The sequence below is a fragment of the Petaurus breviceps genome, unplaced genomic scaffold (assembly GCF_028583685.1).
Source record: "Petaurus breviceps papuanus isolate PSGF00001 unplaced genomic scaffold, PetGlider_PUasm1.0 99, whole genome shotgun sequence".
NCBI classification, from domain to species: Eukaryota; Metazoa; Chordata; class Mammalia; order Diprotodontia; family Petauridae; genus Petaurus; species Petaurus breviceps.
This window is the reverse complement of record NW_027187465.1, coordinates 12,203,082-12,220,994: the sequence shown is the minus strand read 5'-3', so window position 1 is coordinate 12,220,994 and position 17,913 is coordinate 12,203,082. Positions and strand designations below refer to the sequence as shown.

Sequence of the window (17,913 nt, the reverse complement as noted above, 5' to 3'; positions counted from 1 at the left end):
CTAGTCTTCCCTAGTTATTAGTGATCTCTCCCTCTTCAAATGATCATGTATAGGGGCGGCCAGGTGGCTCAGTGAGTGAGAGCACCGGCCCCAGAGTCGGGATGACCTGGGGTCGAATCTGGGCTCAGACACTTAGCACCCACCCAGAAGTAACTGGCCACGTAACCTTGAGCAAGTTACTTAACCTCAATTGCTTTAAAAAAAATGATCATGTATATACTTATCTATTTAATCCCTCCAATAGATTGTAAGCTCTATAAGAAATGATCCAACCATTCTAGAAACTACTTTGGGAGGAGGAACAAAAAGTCAGTAAGTTGAAAATAAGTCAGCTCAGTGATAAACCTACAGGGCATATGCCCCAAGCAGATCAAAGATAGAGGGAAAAGGACCCATCATTACAAAAAGATTTCTAGCAGTTCTTTCTGTCATAGCAAAGAAGTGAAAACAAAGTGTGTACCTATCAGTTGGAGAGATGATAGAGGAAACTGGTATATGAATACAATGGGTTATTGTTATAACATAAGAATTCAGAGAAACTTAGGAAGACTTGTATCAATCAATGGGGAGTGAAAGGAGCAGAAGCAGGCGCCAATCTACAATTTGACGAGCACAATAATGTAAGGGAAAAGAACTTTGAAAACTTTCAGAACTCTGACCAACAAAGTAAACAATCATGATGTCAGAAAACTTAGGACCAAACAAGCCTCCTGCCTCTTGGTAGAAAGATGAAAGAGAAGATATACAAAATTAGTTTTCCATGACTATACCTATTTGCTATAAGGGGAAAGGGATAAAGAGGGAAGAAGAAGAGGAAAAGAAAGGGACAGAGAAAGGAGGACAGAGAGAGGAAAGAAGGGAAAAAAGGAAGAAGGAAAGGGAAGGAGGGGAAGAAGGAGAGAGAAGGAGGAAGTAGAGAGGGGGAGAGAGAGAAGAGAAAAGGAGAAAGGGAGGGAGAAATAAAAGAGAGAGACTAAAAAACAAATGTATAGAGGTTCATGGTTGCATATAAAATCTATTTCGTTCTTTTCATATGAGAATATTTTCTTTGTTGATTAAATTCATAGTAAAAAAGAAAATTTGTTTTTTTAAAATGCATGCTCCTCAATGAAAAGTCATAGTTCTATGTCTTATTTTGTGACCTGGGGCCAAGCAAAGTAGTGAGAACACTTAATTAGTACTTCCTCAACTGGATATGATGCTAATGGATGGTATTTATTATTTACGGCATGTGAGAAGGATGTGAGCTCTTTGAGGGCAGAGGATGTTTTCACAGTTGTCTTTCTCTTCCCTAGCACACACCAAAGTGCTGGGATGGAAAAGGATTGTATAAATGTTTGCTGAAATAAAGTTAAATTGAATTGACCCAGAAATAATTAATACTTATCTGGTTTCTTGTCTATAACAAAGAAAATGATTTTTTTAGTTGATAAGGGCAGGAAAAAAAGCGGATAATAGGGAGTACATGACCCAAAGTAGGTAACAAGAAACAGCCAGTTGCACTTATTCCATCTGAGTCACCAGTCTAGATGAAGGGACCCTGAAAGAACCGGCAGACATGGAGCAGAGTCACAGTCAGAGAGACAGAAGATCACAGAGAAGAGGAGAAGGGGAACAGGATTGTAAAAGGGCAAATGTCCTGATTTTCAAAGACCAGAAGAACACAGAATGTGCAAATACAGACAAGTGAGCTTGACTTTGATTTCCCCTGGCAACAGGCTAAAACTGAAGACTCAAAAGCTGACAAGTGATTATCTAGAAAGGAGGGAGGACCAGAAAGAGTCAACATCAAGAATAGGTCACAAGAGAAAAGCCTATCTCCTTTGTGGGCAGGATTACTAAATCAATAAATAAGGAGATTATAATTATATAGTTAACCAAAACATTTCATGGAAAAGGGCAAAATGTGGACTCGTTGATAGGCAATAATTAATTAATTATTAAAGAATAGGTGATAATTAAGCGGATTTGGAATTAATAGAAGGGTCAGACACATGAAGTGGTCATTAATTACTTAATATCAATTTGGAAGAAGGTTCCAGAGACATGTGTCATCAAGTACTACCCTTGGTTTCTAAGGTTCAACTTCACACAAAGTAGGAAAAGAGCAGTTAGACAACAATGGAATTTATCTGAAAAGATCTTGAGTGACTACATACCTAAGAGTGTCACAGAGCAGTCAAGAAACCTATTGTCATCCTAGGATGCACCGGCAGTGAAAATGTCCAGAAATAAAGGTGGTGGTCCATCTGCACTCTGCCCTTGTCAGACCCTATCTGGAAAACTGTGTGCAGTTCTGGGCATGATATTTGAGGGGAGACATTGACAAGCCATAGAGTATCCAGACAAAAGCAACAAAGGATGAAGAACCTTGAAGTGACACCACATAAGGATCAGCTGAAGGAACTGGAGATATTGAACCTGGAGAAGAGAAGCTTTAGGTGGACATGAGGGCCATCTTCAAGTATTTGAAGGGATGTCAAGCAAAAAGAGGAAGTAGGCTGGTTGTGCTTGGTTCCATGGGGCAGAATCAGAAACACTGGGTCAAAGTAGCAGAGGCAGATTAAGGCTTGAGGAAAGGGAAGACTTCATGACAATGAGCGATATCTTAGAAGGCAGTAGGCCCTGCTCATTGGAGGTCCATGGGCATAGGCTCTAGTCAGGTAAACTGGACAAAGAGTTCTTTTTCCCACGTGGTCACTGAGATCCTTCTTGTCCTCGAGGCTAAGATGCCATAACTGAGCATTAGCGTGATTTAAGGATCCCTAGAGGGACTCCCTGATGCCTCAGGCTGGCAGCAGCATCCCTGACTGTGGATGCTCAAGAGTTAGGCCAGCAGAGTCCAAGCTCCCACCAAGCTGGAATGATTCCAAGTGCAGACTGAGCACTTATTGTTGTTGAATAACCTGGGACAACTAAAAAGTTGAACCAGCTGACTGATCTACACTCAAGGTAAATTAGGCTCCTCATCAAGCTGGATGCAAAGTAATGACATTTTCTACAACTGCAACTCTTACAAATCATCCAATAAGTTGCAAAGGTATGCAATTTTCCTTGGTGGAGGAAGTCTAACTAATTGCAACTATATAATAATCCAGCTTTACCAATCACACTTTGTCAAAGTATGATTTCTAGCATCTTTCCTTCAACAGAGGAGGCTGGCCATAGTTGTATCCAAGTTTTTGTAATGTAATGAATTACAACAGAAACCAAGTACAGAACTTGTATTCTCCTGCCACCTCCCCTCCTGTCCCTCACCCCCCAAAACAACTGTCCAGAATTTGAGGATTTCTGTTGCCTCTTCAAGACTGATCCGCAAGCATCATGGTTCTGACAGATTTCAGTTAGTTCTTCAGCCTCGACAGCATAAAAAGCAATAGCCAAGTGTGGCTGCCTGGCCACTTCTCAGGAGGATGCAAAGAGTGATGCTTGCTCCTGCAGTCAGAAGGGAACTGGGTAACAATAAAACACAAGGGGCCAAAAAATTAATCCATTCCCTATTTCCTGCTCAAAGCACCCGTGGTAGTGTTGTTCATTTTTCATGTTAAGAGTCAACAGATTGATACACAAGGAATTCTGTCATATGTCTGCCTACCAACTCCCCTCCTGAAACAGATTTAGGCAGTCTTGGATGCCAGATTAAATAAGATAATTTTTAAAACCTCTTCATCGGACAGAATTTAAGTTTTACAATCTTGTTCTGGAGGTGTCTGAACACTGCCGACTGGGCTTCCTTCTGCTAGATGCAGTGATTACTTGGTTCCTAGCAATGAGGGGAAGGAAGGATTCATGAAGCACCTATTGTGCGCAAGACAGCATGCTAAGCTCTTCATGAGCAGCATCTCATCTGATCTCACAACAGCTCTGGGAAACAGTGCTCATCACTCTCATTCTTATAGTGTGAGGAGACTGAGGTAGACAAAGGTCATGTGACTTGCCAAGATCACAATGTTAGCAGATTTCTGAGGGATGGTTTGAACTCAGGTCTCCTTGACTCCAGGCCCAACACTCTCTGCACGGTGCCTCCAGCTGCCCCGGGAAGGACAGAAACGAAGGACAATACCTATGAAAAAACTCTAGACTCTTTGTGGAGGGCTTTAGAAGCATATACCGTGTTTCCCCGATAATAAGACACTGTCTTATTATATTTTTTTTGGAAAGAAAAACACCAGAGGGCTTATTTTCAGGGGAGGGCTTATGTTGTCCTGCCTCAGCTCTCCTCTGCGGCACTGCTCTCAATGGCGCCAGCAAGCAAATCACTGGGGAAGAACAGGATGACGCGCTCACTGCTGCAGCTCTGATTGGATGCAGCTCGGAGCACGGCGTGCGTTTTACAGGGGGGGGGGAGCACGGTGCATACAGAGGGTTACCGTAATGTAGCGTGTAGCGCAGGGGATCACCTTCACTACAGTAGCAATCTCAGTAGGGCTTATTTTCGGGGGAGGGCTTATTTTAGAGGAATCTTACACAGTAAGGGGAGGGCTTATTTTCGGGATAGGTCTTATTATCGGGGAAACACGGTAGCTCTGTTATGACATGCGGTGTCCTTAGAGTACACATTGCACTTACAAAAGTATAACGCACCTGGTTAAAGGTCACCACTTTTTACAATGGACACTTCCTGCAGCTGCACAGCACTGTTCTAGAACAACAATCGCCATAAAGCTGAGTGTCTCAAAAGTCTTAAGCTTTTGAAAAGCTTCTGGACCTACCATGTGTTATCCCATGTTTCCGCAGAGTCGCAAGATTCACACTTTCTCTACAAAGACCCTGAGAGTATTCTTGATCCCACTTTGTAGACAGAGTAACCTGAGGAGGCACTGAGAGGTTCAGGGCATGTCCGTGATTACACATTCATGAACTATTCAAAACAATTCCAAATAGGTCTCACTGGACCCCAAATCCAGCATTTTGGGGGAAGAACTTTAACTACATGAATTATACCTCTCAGCTGTTTTCTATTAAGAACAAAGCACTACTATATCCTAGAAAAAAAGACAAATTTCCAAGGAGAAAAGTCTAAAAAGTTGAACCAGCTGACTGATCTATACCTTTAACATACATCTCATTTTAAGATACACAGTAGTATAAAAATATTACATAAATGCATTGGTTCAATATTTAAGTGCCCATCTACTACAAGTACAGCTATTGTGAAAAATGTGAATTCAGAATACTAGAACAGAAAACAGAGGGAGCAGGAACAGAATGAGAGAGAACTTGCTGGTCAAAGAACAGATAATAGGGAAATGGAAGGAAATCCCCAGCAGTGTGAAAAGATCTCTCTACACCAAGTCACTTGTGGGCATATACAAGTGGAGGGTCCAAACTGCCCCAGGGAGTAAGCTCTGCTGCTACATAAATTATTGGAAGAGATATGTTATTCTGAAAAAGACATCTCAGCATCTCGGAGGCCCTGGACCATTTGGCAGGGAAAGAATATGGACGGTGAGGGAAGGTGGAGAGGGAGAACATGAAGACATAAACAGGTTGGCAATCATGCCAATTTGGGGTCAAAACGAAGTGGAGAGCACAAGTGAATGAAGCCACATGGCCTTTTCTTCTACATTTAGCATATTTTTATAAGAAAGTCTAAAACAAGGACTTGCCATTTCTGAAATTTCCCTATCATGTAACTAACACAAAGAAAACATGCACATCTGCTGAAGGTATTCCATGATAAAATCAATGACTCTTGAGTTCTCATATGAAATACTAAGAGGCCCTAAAGTGCTCAAGGAAATGATTTGCAAATATGGTTGTTCCAAGCAAGAAGTTAAAATGGTGCAGTTTAAATAAGGAAGGCCCAACTGCCATTCCCTCTACGAGGAGAAGGCACTTGGCATGCCCACCCAGAGGCCCGTTCATGTATTCTACACAGGAGTTCTGCCTCAGGCCAGAAGCAGGGCAGGTGAATTTCTCTTTCCCATTTTATAAAAGAAAAACCATTAGCCTTTCATCTTTTGCTGAAGCTACTATCCCATTCTTATGAGGTATACTGCAAAAAAAAAAAAAAAAGATGATCCTATTTTGAGCCTAACAAATCATGCTTCTCCAATAACATGATGAATGAATAGTAATTTTTTTAAATGCACAGATATCTCAAAAACTAAACTTGATATAAGGCTTAAAAACTCAAATTCATTTAGTTTCAAGTGCACTGACTCCTTTAGGCCAAATACCCATGTGAGAAATGACGAGCAGAAAGGAGTGGGCTTATCATTTACTTTTTCATTCTTAATTTTGAATTATTTTAATGATCTGTATTTAATACTCACTGTGCAGCTATTACGAAGGGCTTCAAATTTACGCTGGATTTCATCTCTATGTGCCTAAAAGGTAAGAAGTTAATCATCAATTTTTCATACATTAGAATAGGATCTAATAGTTATTGGTCAAACACACAGAAGAGCAATTTCCCTAGCAGGTAAGCAAGTTGGGAAAGCAGATGTAAATCTTCAATGGCAAAGAATCAAGTGGCACAAGTCAAATTAATGTAAAAAAAATCAAATCACTGGTAAACATTTTGCTGCATTGGAAACAAGATATAATTTAGTATGTAATCCCTAGAAGTATTTAATTTTTATAGGCTGCCCAAAAGATTATCAACAGAAAACCCCCAAAGTTTGCTTTTTATTTTACTAGACTTGTTATTTTAAAAACAGGAATTCTTCTTCTCTCCCTGGGTCCCTCCACTTCACCACCTGCTACCTCCCAAATACAGATCCAGTGCTAGGGTAGCCTATCTAAAGCTCTGCCTGAGCACCTGGTAAGGTAAGGTAAGCTACCATCTTGGGCTCATTTCACTCATGAGGACACTGCTCAGGAATCCTTTGGAGGGCCTAGCCTTCTGTTATCTTCTAGCCTTATCATTCAAATCTGCTAACAGAACATTAGATTAGGAAGCAGAAAACCTGGGTTCTAGTTGTGCTCTTATCATGACACACATTTACAAAGAACCTACAATGTGTCAAGCATTGGGATCCAAAGCCTGAAAGAGGTGACATTCTCCTGAAGGAGCTACACGATTACCCAGACAAGGATGATGAAAGTCAAGTGGAGGGTACAGAGAACCCACTCACAACTGGAGGCCATAGGGAAGGCTTCCCAGAGGTGGTGTCTGAGCTGAATTTGAATCACTTCACCTTAATTCACAGGCTTCTGTTTCCTCTTCTGTAAAATGAAAAGTTGAACCAAATGATAATCTATGGTCTTTTCTGATCTCAAACTGTACAGTCCTATACTTGCTTATTTATATTAAGTTTCAAGTGTGTTTTATACAAAGATTATCCAATTTATCAGTCAACTGCTAATAACCAGTTAGTCTTAACTGTCATGTTAGAAGTCAGATGCCTAATGACATCAATCTATTTCTATTGACACTAATTACAAGACTGCCTAATCATGTCTGATTAACCAATACTAATTCTAATTGAATATGTAATGACAGAATTGATATTTCATCACTACGATCACAGTAATATAATCTCTGACTGACAATTTCTTGACTATGAAGTACTAAAACCAGAATATATCACTGATTCTATGGCTAATCCTGGAACTACTATAACCACAAGACATTCATCATTAAGAGTATGTGGCATAAAGTGCACACTCATCCTTCATGAAGCTTATGCCCTAAAAAACAAAAGACATTTTGGAGACCTAGAGATACAAAGGAAGTCATTCACTCATTCAATAACGTGTCAAGCTTCTGTTTTGTGCAAGGTCCTGTATAAACTGCTATGAGGAAAAAATAAGTCTTGCCATCTGGTAGTTTGGGAGAAATTGAATAAACACATAACAGCAACACAAATAAAAGTATAATACGTGTCATCAGGGAGGCAGCTGGTGGCTCACTGGATAGAGCACTGGTCCAGGAGTCAGGAATACCTGAGTTCAGATTCAGCCTCAGACTCTTATTGTCTGTGGGACCCTGGCCAAGAAACTTCACATGTCTGCCTCAGTTTCCTCATCTGTAAAATGTGGAGAATAATAACACCTGCCTCCCTAGATGACTGTGAGGATCAAATGAGATCTCTGTAGAGTGTTCTACAAATCTTAAAACCCTATATAAATGCTAGTTATCATTATCGTTATTACTACGAAGGCTATGGGAGTTCAACAGAAAAAAGTACAGGTATACCACGTTTTATTGCACTTCACAGATACCGTGTTTTTTTTACAAACTGAAGATTTGTGGCAAACCCTGCACTGAGCAAGTCTATTGGCACCATTTTTCCAACAGCTTGTGCTCACATCATGTCTCTGTGTCACATTCTGGTAACTCTAGCAATATTTCAAACTTTATCATCATCATATGTTATGATGATCTGTCATCAGTGATCATTTAATGTTACTATCGTAATTGTGAACTTAACAAATATTAAGTGTGTTTTGACTGTTCCACCAACAACAGGCCATTCCCCCCGTCTCTCTCCCTGAGACACAGTAATATTGAAATTAGGTCAATTAATAACCCTACAATGGCCTCTAAGTGGTCAAGTGAAAGGAAAAGTCACACATCTCTTTCTTTAAATCAAAAGCTAAAAATAATTAAGCTTAGTGAGAAAGACATGTCAAAAGCCAGTTTAGGCCAAAAGCTAAGATCACTCAGCAGCCATCAACATCAAGGCAAGACCCTCCACCAGCAAAAAGATTATAAGTCACCAAAGGCTCAAATGATGCATTTTTTAGCAATAAAGTATTTTTTAATTGAGGCATGTACATTTTTTTAAGACATAACACTATGTTGCACACTTGATATACTACAGTATATAGTGTCATGTAGCACAGTGATAGTGTAAACCTAACTTTTACACGCATTAGAAAACCACAACCTCTCTGGGCTTCAATTTCTTCAACTATCTAATGAGAGGACTGGACTAGATTGCCCTTGCATTCCCTTTCAGCTTTCAATCTATGACCCATGATCCACAACCACCTAGAGGACAAGCCCTGGAACCTGGAGCTGCTCTTAATGGCAAGGGCACAGCTCTGTTCACTCTCTCCAACACTTAGAGAAGGGGCTGGGGAAAGGATTAGGGGAAAGCAAAAGTACAGATGCAAAAAAGCACAAAGTGTGTGCAGGGAAGTGCAAACAGTCCAACTAAGTGACAAGTGAAGGGGTCGTGTGCAAGGTCAGGTTGGAAAGGTGGCATAAGAGTCAGTCTTTGCTACACACAGTATTGTCTTAACTGTCTTTCCCTCCTGTATTAATGAGAATTTGGTAAAAGGAAGAGGGTGGGGAGAAAACTGCTGACAAGCTGATAAAATGGGAAAGATCAGACCCCTATCTATCTGCAGAAGCCAGGCAAGGACTGGATAAAAGAAGACCCAAGCTTTCTTTTATTGATCCCTTTATATGTAAAACATGCACCAAACTAAATCTTCCTATTTCTGATCCTTGATATTATTGCTTGTCTCTTGCTTTGGCAATTTAATAATTAAGTGCAGTTTTTAGAATAATGTCAATTAGTGAGGTAAATATCAAAAATAGTGATGTGAGTAGGTATTGATTACTGATTTTAATAAGCACTCAGAAAGCAAACTGCCAACAGTACCATAAGGTAACAATATCTAAGAAGAAAAATGGCACTAAGCAAAAAGTTTCTAGAAGCTTCTTGACTATGCAGTGCTATTCCTTAGGCCAAAATGGCAAACACATCTCCAGACTACGTCCAGAGAGACGGAGAAGTCGGAAGCTCTCCTGTCATCTCAGTGTGCCCTTCTATCATGTGCACAAAGCCAGCTGGCTCCTCTGCAGGCCCTCACAGCCTCTGCTTAAGATCACAAGGAATCCTGACTGCAAATATGAAGTCTAGAGACACCACAAATTATCTCCCCCAACAATCAAAACTGTACAGGCTGCAACTTCACAGGTTCAGACCCAAAGTATTAAAACATTTCCTTATGTGGCTATTTACACACATTGAATTTCAAGTACACTCTGACTTCATTCAATAGTCTACTATTAACAGCGGTTGAATGTTTACGCATGGGGGAAAAAAGGGTGGATCCAAAGGAGAGTGGTGAAGCAGAATGCAGGAAAAAGCCAACCACACGGCTCCTCTGCCAAGTGACTTCAACAGAGTTCTACAGTTTAATTGGGTTCCATCCAATCTGGCAGAAGAAAAAAAAGGCCAAATCAGGTAACTCTTTTCTTTAAAAATTCATCTCATGCTGAGAGGTAAATGCCTCGCTTTAGATCTTGCCAGATCCAACTTCATTTTCTTTTTAGAAGGTAGCATGCCTCAGTAGCTCACATTTAAACACTATGAGCTCTTAAGAGATCATTTTCGATCAAACTGCTTTAATTTGACACTCATCATATCTGAACTCAACCATTTTCCTCTCCAGAAAAGAATAACTTCTTTAGAATGAACACATTTAACAGAACAGAATCCAAAAAACCAATCCCATGTTATCAGTAACCAGGATTATTAACAATATTAACAGAGAACAGACACAGACACAGACACACACACACACACACACACAAAATCCTTAAACTTCAAATAGCACAATCAAAGCAGTAAGGAAAAGGTTCTGATTTCCATGTGCCTAATACACTTGAAGAGCTCTCATATGTACCACCCATCTGAATAAACACTGACCATACCAAATACTTCCTATTTCATAAGCATCACTATCATTGGTGATGCAAGAGAACTAAAGTTCTAGATTTCAAAAGGTCCATGTCTCTTTTTAAAAATCACATATAATTCAACAAGTATTATCAAGCACCCAGTGTGTACAAATCACTGTGCTAGCCACTGAAGTGAAACAATTTCAGATAAGGCATAGTCTTTACCTTGACGGAGTTTACAGTCTGATAAGATGAAAATGACACAAAGCAAACCACAACACAAAGGAACCCAGACAAGCATGAGGAAGGAGCAGACAAAATCTTCTGAGTACCAAGGGAGGGAAAGTGCTTACTGACAATGGGACATCAGGAAGGCTTAATGGAAGAAGCTGCATCTATGGGGACTAATGATCCAAAAGACAAAAGCAAAACAGAGAAGCGATTCCAGGAAGAGAAAGAGCTAGGAAGGCCAAGGCAGGGTGTATTCACTGGCTATGCTGAGTCCAGTGTACCCGGAACCCACAGTCCACTGAGCAAAGACACAACAACCATTACTCAGAAAGCACCTGTAAAATGACTGCTCGCTCCAGGTCTAGCTCAGGGTCAAGGGCTGCAGAGATCAAGCTGGGAAGCCTGAGCAAAGGGAAATGAACTGTACTGGAACAAGGAGCCACTGAAGACTTTGGAGCAAAAGAAAGGTAAGGAAAGATTTACTCACAAGTTACCCACCAATGAGCATTAACCAAAGATCCACTTCGCACCAGGCTCTGTGACAGGAGGAGCCAGGGATATTTTAAAAGTGAAACGATCCCCACTCTTAAAAAAATTAGATTTTATCATGAGAGACATGATGTTCATATTTAAGAAGATACAGAATAAACATCCTCAAAATAAATACAAAGTAGAACAACAAGGAAGACTCTTGGGGCATAAATATGGTCTTTTGTGAGACATAAGAAGCCCACTGCAGTAACACCAGCAGGTGATGGCAAGGCCACCTATACCATGGGACTGGCCACAGGCCAAGAGAGATAAGAAGTGACAGCCCTCGGCAGACTGATGAGACCAGAGGGGACGGGAAGTGACATGGAATACTGCAGTAACGGTGCTAGCCTCAGCAGCAGTCAGCAGATCTGGAGATAGGGGGTGAAGTCTGGGGGAGTCCCTTTGGGGCATGCTGTGCATAAGATGCCACTGAGATGTCTGCTGGGGGTCCCAGGCAGCTGGAGACAGGCCTGGAGCTCAAAAGAGGTTTTGGCATAATGATGGACATTTACAGATCACTTCTAAGAAGCCATGGAACTGAATGGGACTGCCGTGGAGACAAGGAAAGGGATAAAACTATAGGGAGATGCCTACCTCAAAGTGGGGAAGAGGTTTAGGTACCAAGAAAGGAGGCAGAAGGGCACTGGATGTTCTTAATACACTTTGAGGCAGGGATCTCAGCCACCTAAATTAAGTCAGGGTTTGCTACTATGGTAGGCTTCCAAAAGCCAGTCCACAGCACATTCTAACTTCCAGAATTTCAGGGCTTCAAGGGCCAATCTACCTGCAGATAAACATCAGTGATACATATGCAATTCTGCATTTATTGTCTCAAATAGAAACAAAGTAAGCTATGATGTCTGTGCCTTTTCTTATTCTAACAAGGTGGCAAAATACAGTCCTATCTTTGCAGCTCCAAGGGAATTAGATTTGAGGAACATCACCACAACCTAGTATTCTAAGAAGAAAAGGCTATTTAAATTGAAACTCAGTATTAGGTACATAGTAAGTGCTAACTTTTTATTCATTAATTGGTGGCTTATAAATAAACATCTGAAGGGTGGCTAGATGGCGCAGTGAATAGAGTACCGGCCCTGGAGTCAGGAGGACCTGAGTTCAAATCCGGCCTCAGACACTTAACACAAAAAACTAGCTGTGTGACTTTGGGCAAGTCACTTAACCCCAATTGCCCTCCAAAAAAAGCAAAAAAACAAAAAATAAACATCTGAAATGGTAACTAATAAACAGATTAAATAATTTTTTTATTTTTAATTAAATTAATTTTAGTAATTTAATAATAATTATAAATAAAAAAGAAATTTAATTAATTAAATAAATAATTGGGAAATCTTTTTGGCCTATAGTCAAAAATTCAGAAAGAAGGAAAATGATAATGGCAATAACTTCAAATACAGGAAACTCCATTTAACCACTGGGACGAATTTAAGGTAAATCACTTTTTAAAAGAGAGTTTAAATCTTTTCCCATTTGGATCTTGCCAGATGGCAAGAAAATATCGTGGAGGAAGACCCACAGTTTTAAAACAAAAATAATTCAGTAAAAGTCATAGGCTGACCATATAAATAAATCATTAAAAATTATAGAATGACAACTTGTAGTAATAGGAGGCAGGAAACAGCATTGATCAACACTTGTACTAAGCAATATCCAGAAAGAATAATATAGTGCAAACCCAAGAAAAATGCCTAGTACTGGAAACAAAAGTATAAAATACTATTTTTGAGAAGTAATGTACTAGCCTTCAAGTCAGAATACCTGGGTTCTATTCCTAATCCTAATACACACTGGCTATAATCACAAGTAAGTCACTCAAGCACAGTTTAGTCAACCTCTAGAAACCTCACTGAGCCTTCATTTCTTTATTTTAAAACAGTGATAACACTTGCACTGCTTTTACAGAATGCGGGAGTTAGAAAGATCAGAGAAGGCCAGATTCAGAGCCAGAAAGGACCTTAGAGATTCTCTCTTCCAGCCCTCCAACCCCCTTTAACAGCTGAGAAAGCCAGCACTTAGAAGTTAAGGGGACTCACCCCAGGCCACATGATTAGCATAAGTTCCAGGGCTGGGACCTGAACCCAATTTTCTTGACTTTAGGTATCAGAGACTTTCTAACTGCCTGGGTTGTTGTGAGGAAAGAGACTCATAAAAGCACAGAACACCACGCAAAGGTAAACTGGAGGAAAAGAAGCAATGTACAATAGGTAGTTCTTCAAAATTCCAAAAGAAACTTCCAGCAGCCACAATTAATTATCAAAAGAAAAACCAACCAAGAAAAACTATACCAGCTCCAAATAAGTGAAGGAGAAGCTCAGGTGAGGTGACTCTGGCTGTTAAACAGCCTCTGGGAATCCTTCTCCTTCCCAAGAGTTAACCCCCACAGCTCTCAACTCATCAGGTCTCTGCTCTGCCAGGTGTCCCCCAAGCCCCACCACTCTGGTGCTCTCTGGACCTACCGTGAGGGCCTGGATCTCCTCCTCCGCTTCTGCAGTCGTCTCCTCCAGCTCGGTTTTCGCCTGGCGGAGCTGACTCTCCAAGGCTGTGCGAGCGGACTGCAATGCTGAAAGCTGAGATTCTCTCTCCTGGAGGGAGAGCTGCAGTTCAGTGAGCTGGCGCTTAAGTTCCAGTTTCTGTTCTTCGTGCTCTAGACTAACCTGATTAAGAGAAATAGCCAAAACTCAAAGGAAGTCAATCGACAAGGAAACTGAGGCAAAAGCTGCCAGAGCTGTGCCCCTCAAACTGGAGTCTGGGCTGGCAGAACATTTACTGAGGACAGCACAAAGGAAAACATGCTACTGACAAATCTCACTGTTTCTGATAAACTTAGCCATGTTGGAACTGTTCTAGGACTTCATGCTATCTATCACTTTAAAATATTTAAGGGCTTGGAATGTGTCCAAGAGAGAACTGCAGAGCAAGAATCTCAAATGCAAATTAGAACAACTACTCGTATATTTTAAAAAATATCTAATAGCTGTGTCACACACAGAAATAGCTATAAATAAGTTCCTGTTAGTAACAAGGGCACGTTTACAATGTTAACAAAACTTGATTAGAATGACAAACCACTTTCATTTATTTTAAATATGCCTTCCTTGATTGACTTTTTATTAGGTAATTCCCCATCATCACACTGCAAACTGATGCTTCTTACCCTCTATTAAAATACCAGAAGGAAAGAGCACAATTAGCATGCCTTTGCTCCAGAGATATGCCCACCTAGAAGGCAGAGCTCCCAAAGGCAGATGACATGCCATGTGATTTCACTAGGGGTAGAACTAGCTGGGTTAAAGCAGAGCTCAAAGACCATGTATTTCTGCTCTCCAACACCCTCCCTCCGCAAGAGTACAGGCCCCTCTGCAGACTATGGGATAAATCCCTCTTGGGTCAATTTAAACACAAGGAGTTTGTCAAAGCTAACAGATGAAAACCCAAAGCTTTCGCTTTTTAGCCAATAGTCTAGCTACACAGACAACAAAGGAAACAGCAAACATGGGATGGCTGAATAGTGTTCAAGGGATGTGCTCATTCATCATCCAAAGCCACAACAGATTCAAACATGAACAGATGAATCTAGGCAACATATGGAAAGCAAGTTGGAAAAGTAGAGTGCAGTTAGAACAACAAATACTTGGCCTGCAGATTTCAAGATAAACTTGGTTCTTTTCGGTGTGCCCTGCAACTTTGTGAGAACTTATATTCTACCTTCGTTACAATAGAGTCTTAGGGAGAACTCCAGAGTCATGTGACCAGGGAGCAGTGATCGCTAAGAATGAGCCATTTCATTCTTCAAATGTCAGAAGGAAAACGTATGAAGATGGAGGAATGTTAACTTAAACTCAGCCACTAGGCATGGAATAGCCCAGTATTCTTAGACACAATGGTCACACGTGGCTGAACAACCACTATCCACCTGTTCTCCTTGAGATACCACACATATGGAAAGTTGGCTGTTATTATTGTTTTATTGGCAGCTTATTGCCAGAGAAAATGAAACAACATGATCATTGAGAAGCTGACCTTCTAGCCAAACCCCCAAAGGAATTTAGTTCCTGATTCCAAACGGAGCAACAAGTTTCCCCGGAAGCATCTTTCAGTCTAGCTGCCCTGTTAAGATGGAGCCTGGGGCAGACACCATAAGGCAGAAGAGGAAAAGCAAGAAAGAGAAACACTATCCACATGTAAATTTTCTGCAGAGATGCATTTTACCACTTAGAGCATTAAGTGAGGACCTATGCTAAAAAGCTTATTGTAGAAACTAATAAAAAGACAGTCTAGAAAATTAAAGCTAATTATCCTCAGAGGCTTTCAGACCACTTAAAGGCATGATGAAAACCTCTGTGTCCTCTGTCTTGCCTTTTAAGACTCCGTTATAACTAAAGATCTTTCCCACTGTGAGCATTTCAGGTTCAGGCCTTGGCCCTCTGCTCTTCTCCCTCTGTGCTCTCCTCCTAAGAGTCTCATCCATCTTCAGGGTTTTAACTTTTAGCTCTATGCAGATGTTTCCAAACATCTGTCTACAACACTTTCTTGTCCTGGAAATTTAAAGTAAGTTCAAGTCCCCTATCTCCAACTGCCTGCTGGACATTTCTACCCAGGTGGTCCACTTGCCTCTAAGTCAGCATGCCTAAAACCAAATTCATCTTCTCTACTCACATCTCAGCCCTCAAAAAACAGGCTGCCTCTTATCACTGCTGTGTCTAATACTGGCACCACTAGGCTCCCAAGACACCCAAAGTGCAAAAATGTGGCATCATCATCGATTCCTCCCCTCTTCCTTCTCTACGCTGTTAAGTTTAGTTAACTGGGAGGTTCAATTTTTCCTCAGCATGTAAGATTAATGGAAAATGAATCTTCAGTCGTACCTCCCTCAGCCTAGTCTCCAGTTCTAAAAGACGACTCTTGTCACTATGGTCTTGATGACTGATTTTTTCCAACTGTTCTTCCAGCTTTCGATTCTGAGCTTCCAATTTCCCAGCTTGTGTTTCCAGATAAAACTTCTGCTGTCTGAGTTCTGAAATCATCTCTTCTTGGGCTTTCCTGATGGGGGTGGAGGGAATCAAACAAAAATACATACTTACTTACAGACCATCATTTGATTTAGAAAGTACATATAAAAATAGTGGAAGAGAAACTTCCCAATAAATGGACCATGATCACTCCCAAATTAGCTTATCCTATTTCTGCCTCAAATATACATCATGGAAAAATCTGGTTAACTTTTAATCATCTTTGCTCAGGTCCCCACACCTGTGGTATTAATCATGCACGTGGGAGATGACAGAAATATTACCATTTAACTCCTTTGCTGATTGTGAAGTCTATTTCTAAGCAAGCAGAAAAGTTCCTATTTAATGTACATAAGAGATTAACTTTTCCACCTCAGGCAATCACTTACCTAAACAAGGTCCCCAAAGGGAAACAGGAAGTAGAACCTATATGGGAAAAGCATCCTTTTTCCTCTCCATTTCCCTCAGATAGGTACTATTCCTTTCTCTAAACTGCACAGAAGTAACACACCAGAAAGACTGAAAGGTCAAGAACTATCTGACTGCAACCTAAAATACAGTGACAGGTACAAAGAGCCATAGAGGGGCTTACAGACAATACCTGTGAGCCGTGGCTTCATTGGTTCTTAGGGGAAGACACATAGACCTATGCTTTAATTCAATCTAACTTGATGGCCCATTCTGCAAATGACTTTTCTGCAATTAACTCTACTTCCAAATTTTCCAGAGGCCAGCAAAACAAAACAGAAGCTACCCATTCACATATAACAACATTTATCTCTGAAGAGTTAGAAAGGCAAGTCACTTTAATAAGAAATGGAGATACACAAAAGCAAAGCTATAAATAGTTACATTAAAGAGGCTGCCGACAATGCCTGGAGAGACTAAAATACCCTTTTATATACTGCAATCTCAAAGTAAGTTGAAGTATTTAAGAAAGCACAATTTGGGCTGAGGGAGAGTGAGGGCAGGCATCATGGAATTTCCAAGTTGGAAGGGACTTCAGAGGCAATCTAGTTCAAACAGAACCCTTCTACAACATGCTCAATTCCACTTAAAAACCTCCAGTGAGGGGGAAGCAGTAGTCTCTCTAAAGGAGCCCATTCCACTTTTTGGAAGTTTTCTTGTACATGGAGCCTACATCTGGTACTTTCTCATTTTTCTCCATGACTCCTAGGCTCCAGCCCCTAGGCCACCAAGTAAGCCTTCTTCCATGCACCAGGGCTTCAAATCCTGAAGAAGGGCTGCCATGTCCTGCCCCATGTCTTCTTGGTCCCTTAAGTTAGTCTCCATATGGCATGAACACTAGGCCCTTCCCAATCCCAGATGCACCATCTCCCATCAGACTAGCCTCCTTGGCAACCACACTACTGATTCAGACTGAACTTCTAGTCCCAAAATCCTGGATTTCCTTTTCAGACAATCGGCTGAATTAGCACACCTCCCTCAACTTGCAAAGTCAACTTTTATCTCTATTAAATTTCATCTTAAAACCTATCAAAATATTGTGGATGCTGACTTTGTCGTCCAGTG

The 17,913-nt window shown here is 40.8% G+C and overlaps 1 protein-coding gene across 5 annotated transcripts in view; it reads right to left on the bottom strand.

The window, feature by feature from the left end:
• CIT (citron rho-interacting serine/threonine kinase) overlaps nucleotides 1–17,913 on the bottom strand; it is a 177,241-nt gene that overhangs the window by 61,149 nt on the left and 98,179 nt on the right. For 4 of the 5 annotated variants that reach the window (XM_069081488.1, XM_069081490.1, XM_069081491.1 and 1 more), the window contains 3 exons: nucleotides 16,237–16,411; nucleotides 13,828–14,025; nucleotides 6,279–6,332 (listed from right to left, as the gene is read on the bottom strand). In XM_069081488.1, the coding sequence (XP_068937589.1) occupies nucleotides 6,279–6,332; nucleotides 13,828–14,025; nucleotides 16,237–16,411 (427 nt within the window). The remainder of the gene's footprint in view (nucleotides 1–6,278; nucleotides 6,333–13,827; nucleotides 14,026–16,236; nucleotides 16,412–17,913) is intronic. The other variant, XM_069081489.1, reaches the window with a different exon arrangement.